This window comes from Oxyura jamaicensis, chromosome Z, assembly GCF_011077185.1.
Source record: "Oxyura jamaicensis isolate SHBP4307 breed ruddy duck chromosome Z, BPBGC_Ojam_1.0, whole genome shotgun sequence".
Lineage (NCBI taxonomy): Eukaryota > Metazoa > Chordata > Aves > Anseriformes > Anatidae > Oxyura > Oxyura jamaicensis.
Window position 1 is genome coordinate 21608529 of NC_048926.1, and position 18296 is coordinate 21626824.

The 18296-nt window shown below is 35.1% G+C and overlaps 1 protein-coding gene across 4 annotated transcripts in view; it reads left to right on the forward strand.

Moving 5' to 3' along the window:
* The window catches only part of IPO11 (importin 11), a 103628-nt gene that overhangs the window by 52726 nt on the left and 32606 nt on the right, over nucleotides 1-18296 (forward strand). For all 4 annotated transcript variants that reach the window (XM_035309037.1, XM_035309039.1, XM_035309040.1 and 1 more), the window contains exons 25-29: nucleotides 3758-3837; nucleotides 4538-4618; nucleotides 12653-12748; nucleotides 13291-13404; nucleotides 14179-14300. In XM_035309037.1, the coding sequence (XP_035164928.1) occupies nucleotides 3758-3837; nucleotides 4538-4618; nucleotides 12653-12748; nucleotides 13291-13404; nucleotides 14179-14300 (493 nt within the window). The remainder of the gene's footprint in view (nucleotides 1-3757; nucleotides 3838-4537; nucleotides 4619-12652; nucleotides 12749-13290; nucleotides 13405-14178; nucleotides 14301-18296) is intronic.

The window sequence follows — 18296 nt, forward strand, 5'->3', positions numbered from 1 at the left end:
CCTTATGACATTCAGTTTCTTAATTTATTGAATTTTACTTAATTTATTGAATTTACTGAATGGAATTACTCTAATACACAACTAATATAATTGTGTTTCTGATGTGATTAACTAACTACTCCGTCAGCGACTGTGTCCCTCTGAAAACGTGTGCTATTAGAGGTCAAGATGGTTGAACTAGAAGAGCTGGAAGGAAAGGAGGAAAGAAGTTCTTAGATGAGATTTTTGGACATCAGAAAGAGGCAGCATACTCTGTCCTGCTGAGGAGGAGAAAGTAGTTATAGCAAGAGGTCTTTCTGCTGGAGTAGAGAAGTTCTGTACACATTTTGTCTTCTTATTTCATCTTCTTCACTGCCAGATAATGATTTTTAAGACTTATGCTAATGTTACCTCTCACAGAGGTACTATATTCATGTATGCATAGGTGACAAACTCCTATGGGAATTGAACTGTATATGTAACTTTGATAACTCTCACCCAAAGGTACTGTGGAAAATAGTGTTGATAACCATTTGTATGTAATCATATGTTTAAGGAGGCATAGAAAACAGGCTGGCAGTCTTAGATTGTATATTGTTGAGTTCATTGGCTTTTCACAGTGTTGTAGCTTTTGCTTTGTTTTTGTGATGAGGTCCTGTGCTTACATGGTTCTGACTATACACCATATTCTTTAGCGAAGTGGTATAAAATTGCATGAAATACATTGTGAACAACTTGTCAGGTAGTTTTTGAAGTGTGCTATGAATATCACTTAACTGGAACGTGTGGCTGTGCTTTGTTTCCTGTTGATGAATTAATGTCTAGATTATTGCAAAAGAATGTCACCTGTTGCACAATTCTTATGAAGTGCTCTTATGATGCTTACCAAATCTTGTCTATGATTACTTCCTGGCCCATCAGTAGCACCTGGCAAACCTGAACTTTGAAGACACCCCTGCTACTTCCTCTTATGCTTTCTCTGCCGGAGATGATCATCTTTACTGTTAACAGTAACTTCAGGGTTTGACTTTATGCTGTAAATTTAAGTTAGGAATTTAAAGAAGCAGTTGTTCACCCTTGCTTCTCCTGGATCTTTTGGGCGAATTTTTATGACACGTATTCATGTGCCTGTTGGCAAGCCGTTCCAGTGCTGGATACATAAAAATTACTTTGGGATTTAGTTAGATATTTTTTTTTGAGTGTCTTAAGCATTCCCACTACTTTTGCCATTTGTGCATCTCTCTTTCATGGCCATGTCACAGGTTTGTGGCATATATCAACACAGTTATATGTCAAACGTCTCTTTTAACAGTCAACTTCAAGGGGGAAAAAATTAAAAAAAAAGTTTTTGATTTTTAACTAGTCCAAATGTCATACATAGTTTTTCCTTTTCAGATAAATTTGAAAGAGCTTTTCATATCCATTTCAAGATACTAATGCTGTTGGAACTCTATGCGAGTGGTACAAATCAATTAGATTTGCTTCTTAAGTAATCAGTGCTGTCATTAAATCTTAAAGATACAGGAATAGAATGTTACATTTGATAAGAGTAATTTCACTTGCATAGCTGACCTTCCTTCAAACAGCATAGTGCTATCACTGATGTACAATAATAATTCACAGCATAATTGTGATATTTAATTTTCATTTTGGCACTGTTAATGTTTAAATTCTGAAGAAATATAATTGCCCTACAGAGGGGTTGCAGAGGTTCTTCTGTCTCTTAGTGCAGCAGATTGAATAATGTGGAATGCAGGAATATATTCTCTGTGGATGTATGCAATTCTGCAGCAAGACTGCTTAAAATTACAGCTGAATCTGATATAGTTTCAGGTTGGGGTATATCAGAGTCAAGACATACTTGGTTTAAGAGGCATCAGGTTTAACGTGAAAAATGCTTTTAGTAAACACTGATCTTCATGCACAAATGAGCAAATGAAATTTTGTAGTTTATGCCTTACCTGTTTTTTCTTCTAGTGAGAAATAATTTATTTGTTGTAATTTTACTACTTGATTTTTATTATCTTCCTATCAGCTGTCAAAAGCTCAGTAGTATTTCATGTTTAGGTTACCGTTTATTTATTTGTCTACTGCATCAGTATCTGAAACTTAATGTATGGTTGCATTCAGTAAGAAAAATTCTGCAAGCTTCTAAGGAGAATGCAACAACTTTAGGGAAAGAAAAAAACAAAAAAAACCAAGCGCAATACTTGTAGTATCATAGAATAGTTTTGTGTAGGAAGGAAGGTTGATGATGACCTGGTTCCAGCTCCCCTGCCGGGGAGTGGGGGGGTGGTGCTACTTGCCCACCCCCCACCCCCAATAGACATGGTTGCTCAAAACCCCAGCCAGCCTGGTCTTGAACACTTCAAGGGATGAGGCATCCACAGCTTCTCTGGGCAACCTCTTCCATTGCCTCACCACCGTCATAATAAAGACTTTCTTCCAAATGTCTAATATAAATTTGCCGTCCTTTAGTTTAAAACCATTACTCCTTTTTCTGTTGCTACACTCCCTGACAGACACCATCTCCAACATTCATTCCTGCAGGCACTGGAAGTACATCCCCAACATTCTCTGAGTACTGGGGAGACCTTCCAGAGCTTTCTGTTCTCTAGGCTGAACAGCCTCAAATTTCTTAGCCTTTTTTTTGTAGGACAGGTGCTCCAGCCACCCAATCATCTTTATGGCCCTTCTCTGGACTCAATCGAACAGGTCCATGTTTTTCTCATGTCGGGAACCCCACAGCTTAATGCAGTACTCCAGGTGGGGTTTCATGAGTAGAATAGAGGCGGACTACAAAATATGCTAATAAAGCTAATATATTAGAATCTTTTGATGAGGATATTGGATGGATGACTTGAAAGTCCATCTCTTTTCAAGTCAAGATATTTAAATATCTAAAATGGCATGACCTGTACAATCACTGAGATATTAAAGTAATCATGCATTCAAAGCTCTCTAAGGGCTATGTCAAATAACAGAAACTTCAATGATCTTTATAATGAGAAGGGAAAGAAGGAACTGTTCAAACTCACTAGAAGTTTTCAGATATTATAATAGAAAACCAGACATAGTTTCTGTCCTGCAAAATTATCTGTATAAGTTTTTCCTTTTTAAGCATCACTAGGTGTAAGCCCCACTTTCATGTACATTTCATGCATTTAAGCCATGGAATGCATATCAGATCTTAGCCAGGTCCTGGTGTTTGTTTAATCTGATATGGGTTATTTTTAATATGTGTATCGGGTGCTCCCTGAGAATGTGCCTTTTTACCTCTTTCTTCAAAATGCAGCTACAAGCTCAGCTTGTTTCAGTCTAGAAACTCAATGCCATTTGATGTGGCTCATGGGTCAGACAAGCAGACTTGAAATCTTTCTTTCACTCATTCTATGCAACAGTTACTGAATCAAATAGGAAAGAGATGATGTATCAGAAATTGCAGGACTCTCAAATACATGTTTTGTTTGTAACTGTCTTCAGTTGCTTTTTAGTGCACTAATACATCCAAAACTTTATTTTTCTTGATTAGAATTAGCTTTTGGGTTCATAGGATTTCTTGTGCTTCCATGAGAACATTTGAGCTGAACCTGGTAACCTAGCAGGGAAACAGAATGTGAATGGTACTGAATCTAACAACTTTTTTTTTTTCCCTATTTATAGGCCTTTGGCACTTTAATGCTGTATGAGGAAAACCAGTTTTAGAAGTGGATTGTTTTCATTGTATTCAATTTGGTTATGAGTTTCTGAATTACTTGTTTGTTTGTTTGTTTTCCAGAGCTGAGTTCAGAAAACCTCAAAAATTGCTTTAAGATCATCAATGCTTATATTTTCTTATCATCGACTGAATTTTTGCAGGTACATCACCACAATATAAAACTTCATGTTCCTTATTAAACACCTTAATTCCCTACTGGCGAGTTACTGTTCTTCTTTTTTTAACACATGTTGGGAAACATTGGGAAGATTAACATTTATATTCTAGGTAATTTTTGTGTATATAAGAATGTTAAAATCCTAGAATCATAGAATTATGTTGTTCATGGCACATGGTGAACACTCCATAAAATCAGATTTCTGAAAGATCTCGAATTAACATTGATCAGTTTAGTAGCTTCCTACGTGAAAAGGTCCTATGCAGGGCAGTAATCATTGCTCTATTGATTCTCCTGCCAGATTAAAATTATGATAAGTTATATCACGAAATGGAAGTTCTATAAAGAAGTTAACTAGTGGTATTATGCCATGATTTAAAATCTTCTCTGTTAAAAATATCGCTAATTGTTTTGAAATATATATGTAAACATAAAAAGCTCAGTGCAAGCTGGAACATAGGAGGTTCCACTTAAATATGAGATGAAACTTTAACGGTGAGGGTGACAGAGCACTGGAAAAGCTGCCCATGGAGGCTGTGGAGTCTCCTTCTCTGTAGATACTCAAAACTGCCTGGATGTGTTCCTGTGTGATGTGCTTCTGCTCCGGCAGGGGGATTGGACTGACGATCTTCAGAGGTCCCTTCCTATCCCTGACATTCTGTGCTTCTGTTATTTAATTTCAGATGTATGCTGTTGACTTGTGTCGATCATTTTGTGAACTCTTAAAGGACATCACTACTGAAGGTCAAGTTCAAGCTTTAAAGGTAGAGTGTGATGAAAATAATGTTAATATTCAGCTCCAGACATCAGTATTGTTACTTGCTAGTTCTGTCAAGTTTTAAATAACATTTTCAAGTATGAATATAGAACATGTAGGAAAAAAAAAAACAGATGATTTAGCACATCTTATTACTGGAATCAGATGTTTTAAACTACATATTTAAAGTGTATGTATTCGGAGCGTGTATACATGCACACATGTATTTAAAACATATATATATATATATATATATATTTTAACAAGAGAAGGCTAGTATTGTCCCATACAGAGCACTGTAAAATATGATTCTATGATAATTGGCTGATGTGTTGTTCCTGTACCATCTCTGCAATTCTTTAAGTCACGTGATTCCAAGATGTTTTTAAGTAAGTTTAAGTAAAGTTTGAGTCCTCTTTTTACAGATTGATTTAGATTAAGAGTCTGAGATCTTCTCCACTTCACACGGATTATTATAGAAAGAAGGTTAGTGAGTGTTTGCACCCTCATGAAAGTAGTTTATTTTGCAGCATGGTAGCAGCACATTTAAACAGCCAGATGACCAGTCACTGGAAAGTATGATGCTATCCTTAAAAAACTTTGAGGGGACATTTTGTTGCAAAACAAAGATTATGTTTTGGATCAAGATAACTTGATTTAATCTGCGAATATTGGTGACTCAGGGAAGTTGAAGAAAATTTATCAAAGCTATTCAATTCTAGTTGAATTATAAAATGGATAAGACAACGTAAAAGGTACACACACTTGTAATTACAGATAAGAAGGCAAAATTAAGATGGTTAGTAAGTTTCAAAACCTGTCCTATTTATTTTTTTCAGCTTGATTCAGAATTCAAAAAATTTTCCATTATTTGGTTCAAAATGCAACATAAGGAAATGATTCAACCCTAAAAAATTTTAAAATCATTCAGCAAACATCAATAACGTAGGTTCATTTTGAGTGTTTCTTATCATTATATGAAAAGATTGATAACTACCTAACTGCCATATCTAACAATCCAAATCTGAGATTCATCTGTACCCTGTGAATCGTAATTGATCCCTTTGGTCATAAAATGATTTTACTTCTCAGTATTCAATACCAATAAGAATAATAATCAGAGTTAAAGTTTTGTAGCTGGCAAGATAGGACTGAAGTGATGAGTCTGCATATATACATTCATTATAAAAAATCTGTGATTTTATTATTAAATAAGCACAAAGCATCAAAATTTACTTTTTTCCTGCATTTCTGTACAATTACTACAATTTAATAGCTCTTGGGCCAGTATTTACTAAATACTGAATGTACATACTCTTTATCACATTGCTTTGTATAGCACACTCGTATTTGTACTTTGACCTGATGTTCAGCCTATCTTTGCTTTTGTCATAAGTTGCTTTGTAATAGCACCAGCTGCTTAGATGGAATTGCTAGATGGTTTTTAAATCATTTAAAACAAAACCAAAAAGCTATTTCCACACAAACTTCAAATGGTATTATGCAAGAGATCTTACGAAATTCATAAGCATTTGAAATATTAGATCTGACTCTTCAAATACTCCTTTTGAAGAGTTTCAGGAGGAAATGAAGTTAGAATAAGAACTTTAGTAGTAATACAGAATGATGTACTATACAGAATAGTAACTGTAGTTTATTACTACTTACATTTTCAGTTCCTACTTACTAGGAACTTTGTGTTCCTTCTGAAGTCCAGTTCATTATAAACACAACAGAGGCAAAAATTAAAATCCCACCTACCTCTTTGGGTTTCACAAGTACTTGCAGAAAGAATCTGTGGACAGGGAAACAACAGGAGGAGTTAATAGTCCTCCTCAATTTATAATTCCTGCTGCGGGGAGCATAAGGACTCTAGCTCTGTAGTTTAAAATGTTAATACCTATCCATTGATGGTATTATTTAGAATCTGTTGTTGGGCAAATACATAATATAACAGCTTTTAATCTGAACCTTAAAATGAAATAACACCCGTTCTATGGCATATCTGGCTCCAGTGTGACCTTGCATTAGCCACAGTTTGTCTACTGTAATTTGAACACCTTCCTAGTATGCCTATCTGATTCCAACGGGATAACTGAAATATCAATGTAAATATTTGAATTCTAAAAAAGAAAGTTTTCTCAGGCATCACCATACTGATGTGTTGAACAACAACAAGAAGATAAATATTGGAAACAAATGAGGAAATGTTCGGAAATACTGTGTTATGAACAGCTTTGGCTGGGTTGAAAATAGGCATTAGAGCAGTAAATAAAAGCATAATGCTGAAGAATCTTAATTTGGACTGATAAGACAATTTATTACAAGATTGCTGAGGCTTGATGCGACTTGATTTTGTAATTATCTAAGAGATTAAACAATGTGTTTTTTTCTGCTGTTTTTATACAAAGATAAGTGATACTGTAAACAAATCCATAGAAATAAGGCACACACACACAAAAAGGAAATAAAGGGGAGAGATCTAGTGAACAAAATTAGTATTGAGGTAATAACAGAATTACTCTAAGTAGCCTATAAAAGAAAAAGGAGAGGAGATCTAAAGCAATCAAAAGTGGCTTAAATGGGTTTTCTATGTGTATGTGTGATGACTGTATTAATGCATGTCTTAAGACAGTCGAAATGGTTGCTAAATTATTCTGTCAGTAACAGTGGTTAGTGTCTAAGGAGAATGAGAGGATTATGGAGCATGAGACCTTAGATCCATCTGTCTTACAATAACTCATAACTGTCAAATGTGTTAGGTAAATGAATACCTTTTTCTCTTCTGGAGGAGGTTGTATCAAATAAATTGTAATCCTCTTGTGAAAGAAGTTCTGACTTTTGTTGTCACTGAAAATTTTTCTGAGATACAGGACTTCAAAAACTCAGATTCTTAATATTTTAACTACTGCTTCATTTAGATTCAGGAGCAATTATGTTATTGCTTACAAGAATTTACTTTTGATAGTTTTAGTCTATAAAGTAAGCCTGCAATAAAGAAAACTCTTCCCATTTGTGATAAAAGTCCTATTCAACAAGTTTTTGAACAACATCACTTTATTAAGAAAACCAAACTTGTATGGTAATGTTGACAAATAATGAGATTTTCTTGGGAGTTTGAACATATCCAAGAGAGACTTTTTGGAAATACTCAGTTTAAAACCTCTGTTCTGTTAGCTCCAAAATAGGTTTACAAATAATTAGAAGATACTTTTGTTGCTCTTGGTGGTCTGCACATCAGTATCATTGGTGAACATACCACATTGTGTTTTAATGATGACAATCTCTATACATCTCCTCAGTCTTTTCATTCAATTACCAATTTGAGTCTTGAGCGTCCTTGTACTTCTCTAGGTGTTGTATTAGGCTGGTAAATGTGTACCTCTTTCTCCTGAGCAAAGTGTCATAAGTCACTTATATGTATAGATAAGAAAGGAACGGCATTTATGACTCTTTTTCCCTTAACGTGGACTTTGTTCTCCTTGTTGTCATGGTCAACATATTGGTTCCAGACTTTAAACGAGAACTAAACAACTGTATCATTTCAGAGGAGTGCAACAGACTCTTTCATCTACAGGAAGGAGCCTCTTTTGTTGGGATTTCAGCAGCACATTTTTTGGCTGCTAGCCTCTAAGTACCCACAGTGTTTCATAAGCAGCTTGTTGAAATCAGTCTTTCAGTGCCGTTAATTAAATGGTAAAGTCTTTATCTAGTAAAATTAATTTATTAACAATCCTGTGCTGAACCTTTTACTTGGGTCCACATGCAACTGAAAAACAGGTCGTATGCACTACACATAGCAAATTCCCAATACTTCCAGCAGAATTAGCAATCTGAATTGTCCCCGGTATCACTAGGTATGCAAATTAAAGCCCCATAATACGTTTTACCTTAGTGGTAGATAGCACTTGCTTTCTCTGCAGGAAGACGTTTTTCCTTCTTAATGAGTAATGTCTGAGTCTTTTATAATTATGTGCAGCTCTTACTGTTTCATCCTATCATTATTTCTATGCATAACTCAACACCAGTGTTTTTTAAGGACCTGAAAGGTTAGTGTTAAAACTGCTTTTCAACTATAGTGGAAGCAAGGAAAGATTACACATATGGTTTATTGCTGCCTGTAGCAATTTTTTTCCCTTGAGTTTGAAAACTGAAGCCTAGCCAAGTCTGGTATGTAACCAAGCTGTTATAATAATATACTTTTAGACGTGTAGCATACATTTATGTATCTTTCCCGCAGGAATCTCTCCAATCTTATTTAGCATCCATCTTTTTCTTATTTTCTACTCCATAATCCAAAATTGACCAACTATATCTACTAAATTACCTTGACAAGATTTTATGGGAAGGCTGGTGGCCTCCTTTATCAAACTTGCCAGTATGTGGCATCAATCAAACTTGCCAGTGTGTGACTTCAAAGTTCACTATAAGTAATATTAACATAATCTCTTTGGAGGGAGGAGGTATTGTACAGGAAATGCAAGATAATAAATTTCTCAAACCATTTTTTTTTTTACTTTTGTGCTTTTTGTCTTTAAAAGCATTAATGTAAATATCATATCCAGTTGCAGACCTCATGAAGTAATCCTGCATGCATTAGCAAGTTTTGACTCTTGAACTTAATCTTCAAGAGCAAGCATCTATTTAAATGAAGCTGTTGGCCAGCCACTAGAAGTGAGGAGCTGAAACACAGTTCTAGCTTAATTTCTAAAATCATTAAATTTACTGTTACATAGCTCATGAAAAAAACCATAACTCTTGAGTGCAAGTGTTTAATCATTATTTTATCTATTAAAGAGAAATTCCTTTAAAGGTCTATGTATATTGAATTTTGACATACTTCTAGTTTTCACTATTTTTACTTTTTCTCTTTGGCTGTCTGAGTCAACCAAACAGTAATTGTCATGAATAAGTAGATAGGAAGTTGAAGGAAATAACTTGCAAATGAGTTAACTAGAGATATTTTAGTTGATTTGCTTAATGTAGTAAATGACCTAATTTTGTTGTTTATATATTGCGATTTTTAATATTGCTAGATACTTGAGCATGTGTTAGATCTAAGAATTATTAATTTGTCCTTAGGCATCTAGGGCCTATTGGTTTGACAAAATACTAACTAATTTTCATGGGTTGTCTAGCTAGAGTGTAGTGGTTTAAGTAATGATTGTGTTAAATAAACCATAAAAAGAAAAAATCCCTGGATTTAATGAAAAAACATGCATCAGTGTTATTTGAAAATCAACGAGTCTCTGTCAGCACATTTAGTAGCCACTTCTGCTACTTATATATCAAGAAAAGAATAAATGATGCTAGAATAAAATGCATAAATGCAAAAATGCAAAGAATAAAATGCATAAATAGTGGGGAGCACTGTAAATAGTAGAGAATTGACAAAATGATTTCTTGTAACTGCTTGCCAATAAAAAATTACCATTAGCATTGCTGAATTTCAGAATGTGCTCTTCAGGAATATTTTAGAAGTGAAATCATGTTTAAAGATGCGTGCTTAGTCAGAATTATACTGCACTTTAAACTGGGCAATACTGACATACTACCAGATTGACTGAATGTAATCTGAATCTATGGACTACAGCTGAGCACACAAAATGTGAAATACATATGAAATAAATATGCTACAGCTAATTAAGTACAGATTGTTTTACCTGGCTTCTGTGACTGTGATGCAGTCAGGCCTTGATTATTTCAGAGTTAGGCGTGATACCAATTGCTGCAAATTCTTTGGTGTGAGAAATGCTTTTTATTTCGAAACGTTACCGGTTAAATATCTTCATACTTTTTTTTGCTACTTTTCCAGTTTTACAAGCAGTTAGACTGAATGCCGTAACAAAATGTCTGCTCTTCTTGAATCTAATATTTATTTCTCTAGAACTTCATTTTAGTGTTTATACTTGTGGTAATTGCTTAACTATATAGAAATAAACATAGAAATTTCACATTTTTATAAATGATGACTTCACAGTCATAAGTTATAAAATTCTATTTATGCATCATAGAAATTGATAGGCATTTTTACCTTGATTTCTTTTACATATTAATATGATCAACATAGGCATGTCTGCTGCTGTTTTATTAACATTTAATTATAAGTTTCTTTAGTTTTAAATATATCTTTATACAGCATAACTCTTTCTAAACCAATCTTCAGAGGAAGAGTAGGCAACCCTGAGAATGTAATTTTGAACTAACATTTTTTTAATTTTAAGCTGTATTTTGTATTACTTAACATTGGATTGCTTTATTTAAAAAAAAAAAGTTTGGTTATATCGTTACAGTGTGCATAGAAGAGAGCTATCATTAATAACTGATATGCTTGCAGTGCTACAATTTGGTGATTAAGTTACATGAAGTAGATTTTACATTTTCGGGAATTCAGATGTCTTTCCAGCATTTAATGCTGGTTGCCTGCAGTAGCCATGATTCCAGTTGCCAAAATGGGATTAATTTTTCCTCCTTAAGATTACAGGACAGGATAAAGGGAAGTTGAAAAAGGCTATATTAAAGGCAGTGATTTTTACTGTTATTGATGTCTTCTCTGTTTTCTAAGATTTTTTCTTTTTTTTTTTAATTCATAATTTGTTGAAAATAAATGACGTGATTTTTATCAATTTTAAATAAAATCTTGGAATGAACACAAAAGTAGCAGAAATTTTCTAATTGCAGCTACACATCTGGGGAAAAAACAGTCTTGTCTTACCTAAAGGAGTCATCTCTGAGTTAGTCATTACTGCTCAAGACCCAGTGATCTTTTTATCTCAGCAGAACCATTAATAAAAGTTGTCAAAAAGGACACAAATGAACAAACAAAAACCCTAGGAGGTATTGGGAGGAATAGGGAGCAAAACAATGTTTTTTTGTGCTCCTGGAAAAATTAACGATTTGCTTAGGTATCACACTATGTAAAGGTCTGTTGTCTTAATCTCAAAAAGATTTAAGCAGAACTCAAAAAAAGCTCAGGTAAAAGCAAGTAAGACTATCAAAGGCTTGAAAAGATTCTGTACAAGGAAGAAATGATTCAGCCAAATCTTCAAGTCCCCGGAAGGAGATGAGTAGGGGGAAAGCTTTTGTTGTCCCTGCATACAGCAGTATGTTAAAAGTCTTCAAAATCGAGAGGCATTGAAAAAACATCTCGTTCAAGGCAAGAAATGGGGACCACTACATTAAGCTAGCAGGAACAAGATTCAAAAAAAATTAAAGGAGGGGGAAAATAAAATGCTTCAAGCATCAGGATTTTTACATGTATGTGGATTCAGGGGAGACTGGACAAGTATTTCTATGCGGAAGTTCCCCTAAACTGAAAGGGTGTGGAAAAAGGAAACCTTTTGTGCTTTTGCCCCATTCTTACTTTTTTATACACATGTGCATGGATAGTAAGGACAGAAACGACACATCTCTGCTTAGGAGTGGGTAGGCCCATCATTCTCGCAGCCTCTTCCCCTCTCCATCTTGATACAGGCGGAGAGCCCAAGCAGCTGGGGAGGAGAAAGCCCAAAGAGTGCAGAAAAAAATTACTTTAGGGAACATCTCATGGAAAAAGAGAGAGCTGAGAAACAATGAGTTAAGAATGTAAAAACTGGGAGCCAGAGACAGGTACTTAAGATAGCAAAGTAGGGTCTAATCAATGGTTCCCCCTTCCCTCCCCGAAAAAGTGACTGAACAAAGGTACAGTAATAAGCCTTAAACTGCTCTGGGACTCCTCCCTTTCAGCCTACCTCATCAAGCTGCTTTTCCAGGAGCCCAGCCTTGCTAGCTTTGCCAGGATCAGAAGCAGGCTGATGAGGAGGTGCTTGTCTTCCTGGGACCCTTGGTTTGGCTTCTCTTGTCAGTTTTCCCTGTGAGAATGAAAGCAGGTCACGTTTGCAGAGCACTTAACTAGGACGTACTTTCAGCAGTCCTGGGTTTTGTTAATGCTTAATGGTAAACATCCTAGCAAAGTTTTATTTATAGATTGGTATATGTAGTTTTAAAGTTTCAGTTATGATTTTTAAATGTATTTATTGTCTAATTTAATTTTGTTCTTAAGGTTGTGGAAAATGTCCTGAAAGTAAATCCTGTTTTGGGTCCTCAAATGTTTCAGCCTCTTCTGCCATCAGTATTCAAGGGGATTATAGATGGGGAGGTAAGAGTAGCTGTAGCTTCTTTTAAAATTAAAGTAACAAAAGATAATAAACTAAGGTGTTTATTACTCTATACAGTTAATTTTGAGACACTTGCAAACTAGATTTTGGCAAATGCATATAGGTTCTCTCAGAGCATTAAGTAACAACTTCAGAAATACTAGCTATGTTTATTGTCACTAAAATTTTAAACAGTATTTTGGAACCATAATCAATTTTAGGAGTAGTTTTTTAACAATGAAGTATATTGCTTATTTTCAAGCTTCTGACTTTTAAATATGTATAGTAAAATCATTTTGCTTGTTGTCATGGCTGTTAGAAAGAAACAGACTGTGGACTGCCATATTTCTCATTCTGTAAGTGTCAGTATACTCTTTGGTAACGATTGCTCAATATTGTGTTCTATGAACATTTTAAATTATAATTTAATAAAATACATAAAGGATGTGTGTAAATGTTCTCCATGCATTTCTGTGCTGTATGTTAAGTATTTTTAACACTTGATTGAACTAAATAGATTTGTTCTGGTTTACTTTTGTTTCAGAGATACCCAATGTTGATGTCTACTTATCTGGGTGTCATGGGTAGAGTTCTACTACAAAATACAAGTTTTTTTTCATTACTTTTGAACCAGATGGCATGTGAATTGGGTCAGGAGGTAAGGATGCTTGTCTTGGTATTTCAACAGGATTTTATGTGGAAATCTTGCATTCTTTTGACATGAAAAAACTTTTTCCCTGTGTTTTCAGTGCTTGTTCTTCCCCAGTACAAGCATGTTCCCTTTCTCCTGCTTTGAACCTTCCCCTGAACTCCTGTACCAAGTTTCACGTGTTCCCTCAATTTCCTTAAAACATCTCATAGGAAATTTTATACAATCTCTAAATTTTCTTCTTACTGTATCCCACTGTGATCTTTATAAGTCCTCTTAATTTGCATGATGTTTCAGGGTGAGAGTTGCTTTGCTTGTTGTGCCTTGATGATTTTGTACCAGGGACAATGGTTTAATCGTTCACCAGTGATGTTTTCTAGAACAGCTGGTTCAATGTGCTCAATTTTCAATGATCAGGTTATTGAGGCTCCTTTGCTACAGGTGTTTTGCTGTATCTTGAAGAGGAATTTATTAATTTTCTTATCTTTAGGTTTAAACAGAAAAAGACAAGTCTCTGAAAGTTTTTTTTTTTTTTTAAAGAGTAAATTCACATGGTTTACAAGTGCTAAGATTCTCATACGAAAACTAATTCAGTGTTCTGAATCTGTGCTCTATCTGTGAACTAAATGCATTTGTAACTTCCAGGTTACAATAGTATGAGTGGTTCAAGGCCTGGAATCGTGATCAATTAATAATTTTAAAGGGGGGGTGGGTGACACACACAAAAAAAAACACCACTTGCTTCAACTTCTGTCACATTTATGTAACTTTTTCCCATTGCAGTTGGACCAAATTCTTGGTAACATGATTGAAATGTGGGTTGATCGCATGGATAACATCACTCAGCCAGAGAGAAGAAAACTGTCTGCTTTGGCATTGCTTTCACTTCTACCATCATTGAACGGGTGAGAGAATTCAAAATGCATTAAAAAGAATTGTTCAAAGCCCCTTAAGATAGTTCACAAGACCTCTCACAATATTGGAAATTAATATTCAAATACGAGTAGTTTTATTGCATCTTTATTTAGGGCTAAAGAAGCTTAAAAAGAAAAAAAAATGATGCTACATTATATTAATCTTTTCTTGGGATTAATAGTAATAAAGCAATAAACTTCTTTCAGCTTCTTTGAAAATGTCATCCAGCAAAAGTGAGGAAACTGTGGTGTTTTTTGACCATAATTTTTAGTGTACATTCTCATTAACACAGGATTGGCTGCTCCTCTCATGAGGTTCTTTGAGTTGGCTCGTTAGTCTTTTGATGTCCCTTCTAGGGAATAATGTTTGTTCAGTCTTGTTTCAGGTTGAGGGTAGTTCTTAACATTCATCCTGTTTTTCTTCCTAGTGACATTCAGTGGAAGAGTTACTGTGGAAAAACTGTGGAATAGCTTTTCCCTGATTAGCTTATAGTATTGCCCTTTCTCTGACCATGGCCATTGGTGGATAAAAGCACAAAAAAAGAGTTCTTAATGAAAATGCTGAATAGAGTTACTCTTTTAAAATGTCACTACAGGGATTCATTTGTAATACATGGTTAGATGAGAGCTCAGGTCATATATACCCTCAGAGTATTCTTGTTTGCTTTGAAAGTTAGGAATACAGTATTGCATGAGTTAACATTTAGTCTGCTAGATTTCTTGAAAAGTCTTAAGTATTTTCCAATGATAATTTAGATGTTGCTTACAAATCCAAAGCTATGTTAATATTTGCAAAGCTGTAGAGTATGTAGTTGGTACCTAAAAATCAGAGAACTCTTCTGTGTGTAACTTAGCAGTTCCATTTATTTTAGTGTGCACAGAAGCTTTCATTTTTTTTCCCCAGATCATAAGGACACATATTTAGCCAAAGGTGAACCAAGCAGCTACTTTGAGAAAGCTTTTGTTCTTTGCAGTGAACATAAGTGTTAAAATTTACACGTGTATTTGAAACATTCTTAGAGGTGTTAGCTAAAATTTAAGTTGCTGAAGTACCTGCCTGTCTTCCTGTGAAGTTTCTTGTAAAGAGAGGAAGGAAAAATCTAGCTTTAGATAACCTTGTTATTGTGAACTACCTTCAGCTGTTCCAAATTTCCTGCTGCAAGAGCAAATTATTTTTGGCAGTGCTCAATGCAATAAAACTTCTGCTAATGACAGCTTTAGTTTTCAGATATTAAAATTACTTAATGCCTCTTCTCAAAAATTAAAAAAAAAAAAAAAAGCTTCTCTTCAGTGGGTATATCTTTATAAAGGCTACAAAAATTTCATTGTACAACTAATAGACAGCCAGAGCCAAACATACCTGCCAACTGAATATGTGAAATCAATTCTGTCAAGCGCTTGTTCCTTCTACCTAATAATGTGAATCACTGTTTTTGGCATTTCACAGAAATTATATTACATATGCTTGTTGCATCTCACATCTGAAACTCCTGTTAAAAAAAAAGAAAAATGTTCTTATGCAAGTCAATTTTCAGAGTTAAGCAAAAATATATTAAAGTACTGTATTTAAACAGGATACTTGAATTCTTACAAACAACCTTGTCAAGAAAAGCTATATAATTCTGCCTTTTGAATTACCTCTCCAAACAGATTACTGATTAGACGTTTCTTTGGATTTCCTAAGCCAGTTCAAGATTTCTCAGCTGCTGAAGCTGAACAGGATCCCACTGAGGATGGCAGTGAGGCAGGCAGACTTGCTCAGGAAGGGCATGTATACATTTCTGCTTGTTGCAGCGCAGGTTTCCACCCCCAGGTCACTCCCACAGTGGGTACTGCTAGCAGGTTTCAGGACTCCACTGCAGAGAAAATAGTGGAAAAATCTGTTCTGCACCTAGCATTAGTGCAGGATTTTAGAGTGGATATGATGGAAATTGCTGCAGTTGTAGGTCATAGTGGTTCTCAGACCAATTTGTTGGCCTAAGCAGGTTATAAAGTGACAGTTTATTTGCCCAGCTATAGCTGTCTTGTAAGCAATATCATCACATGGAATGACAGATCTTTAGTAGCAACACTACTACTGCATTTTATCATGTATGCATATAGTCCTTCAGTCCAGCATCCTGTTTATCTTCCTACTCACAGCTGCACATTGTGTTAGTCTTCAGAAGTTCATGTTCAAAAAAAAAACAAAACTAAAAATAACAATAACTGTTTCTTTCCTGAGTAGTGTTGCAGCACCTTTTCACTTTGCAGTAATTTCCTGGTTTTACTTTTTTTTTTTTTTTTTTTTTTTTTTTGCATAAACTAAATGTTAATTATCTGCATTTGCTGTCTTCAATCTGGGCATTCAAATTGTTAGCGTTTTTTGAGTGACTGATACATGTATCCATATTGTTTTCCACATTTTATACTTTTACTATCTTCTTGTCACTCATATCTCCACATTCATTTTTTGCCTGTATTGAAAGCTCTTGGTACTTCATAAAAAGTAAAGTTCTTTCAGTAAATTCAGTCTCTTTTTTAAAGGATTTTTGTCTTTAAAATGATGTGAATAACAGTAGGGTCTAGCGACAAGATTTAGGCAATAGGGATACATTTGCACAGAGATGTTGTCTTCATGTGCAACACCTGGGGTGAAATGCACACATACACAGAACAGCTGGAAAATTGAGGTGTGCTTTTTGTTTATTTTGTTTTAAAAAGAATCAAAGTTTGGAGGAGGAGAATCATGTTTGAGCAGGGTGCGAGACATGAAAGGCAACAGCAACCTGAAGTCCCGAGGATGAGTACACTCCCAGATGTCACAAATTCTTGGTCAGGTTTAGTCAAACTCTTGGCCAGGTTTAGTTTCTTGTAAAGCAGATATAATTCAGTATGATTAAATGTTCCCTTGGTCCCTAGAACAGTGCCTAGTGATCATGGTCAGGAGCAGCAGCATAAGTTTTCTTCAGGTCATTGTGGAAATGAGGTGGGCCCCTACCACTGTCATAGGTGCTACATCAGCAATCTTTATATTTCCCACGACCAAAGTGTCTAAAATTGTACATCTTTCCCTTCTTACAGCTATATACCTCTGGAAATAATCAGTTTGTTAGCTGTGCTTTTGTACTTTTTTATAGTGTCAGTATTATAATGTTCTGAAATATCCTTTCTTGGGAGTTTATAATAATTCAGCAAAGTAGTGTTTTTTTAATTCTTCCAGTTACTATCTGTGTATCTTGGTAGAACACAACCATTACAGAAAGATGCTAAAGAATGAAAGGATATTTAACTTTCTAATAGGAAATATAAGCCTCATTTTGGCAAAATACAGTGGCGGTGATCAGTTTAGCTTTGTGTACTGCCTAACTGTAAGCATGGTTAACATTTGACACTATGGTGAAAGGTAAGCATTCCTCTTTTGCTGGGAAGTGTGGTTATTTCTGCCCCTTTCATTCTTTAAAGGGGAGTTACCAACATTGTTTTTACTGCAAGTCAGTAAATTCTATGTCTGGGATCTAGTTTTAGTTGTCACACTAAGTAGTCATGAAGAAACTTTGCAAGACTCCTTGATATCTGTTAGATAATGCTGCTTCAGTGTTTGTTACTTGTCCAGCAATGGTATGTTGCTGTGCCCAGATTCTGACGTACTAGTACATGGGATTTGCAAAAATTCTTTGGCCTGAACTGAGTACAGCTGGATTTTTGTATCACATCATTTTGTCTGGAAGCACTCTTTGTTTTACACAGGTGTCTGTTTGCAAAGAGATTTTTGTAGATTGTTCTGCTGCTAGCTTAGACTCTATGGCTTGCTTATACTGAGCAGTAGGCTTGTGAACATCTGGGATTCATAACCCAGGTTGCATTTTTAAGAGGTCCCAGATCTAATCAGTCTCTGCTTTCACTGAAGGAAAAAGAAAAAGGGCAAAAGAAGTGTGAAGCAGTTTGCTTTTCTGCTAGTTACCCAGTCTCCCTTAGCAGTCTTAGAGAGTATATGTCAGAGTAAAA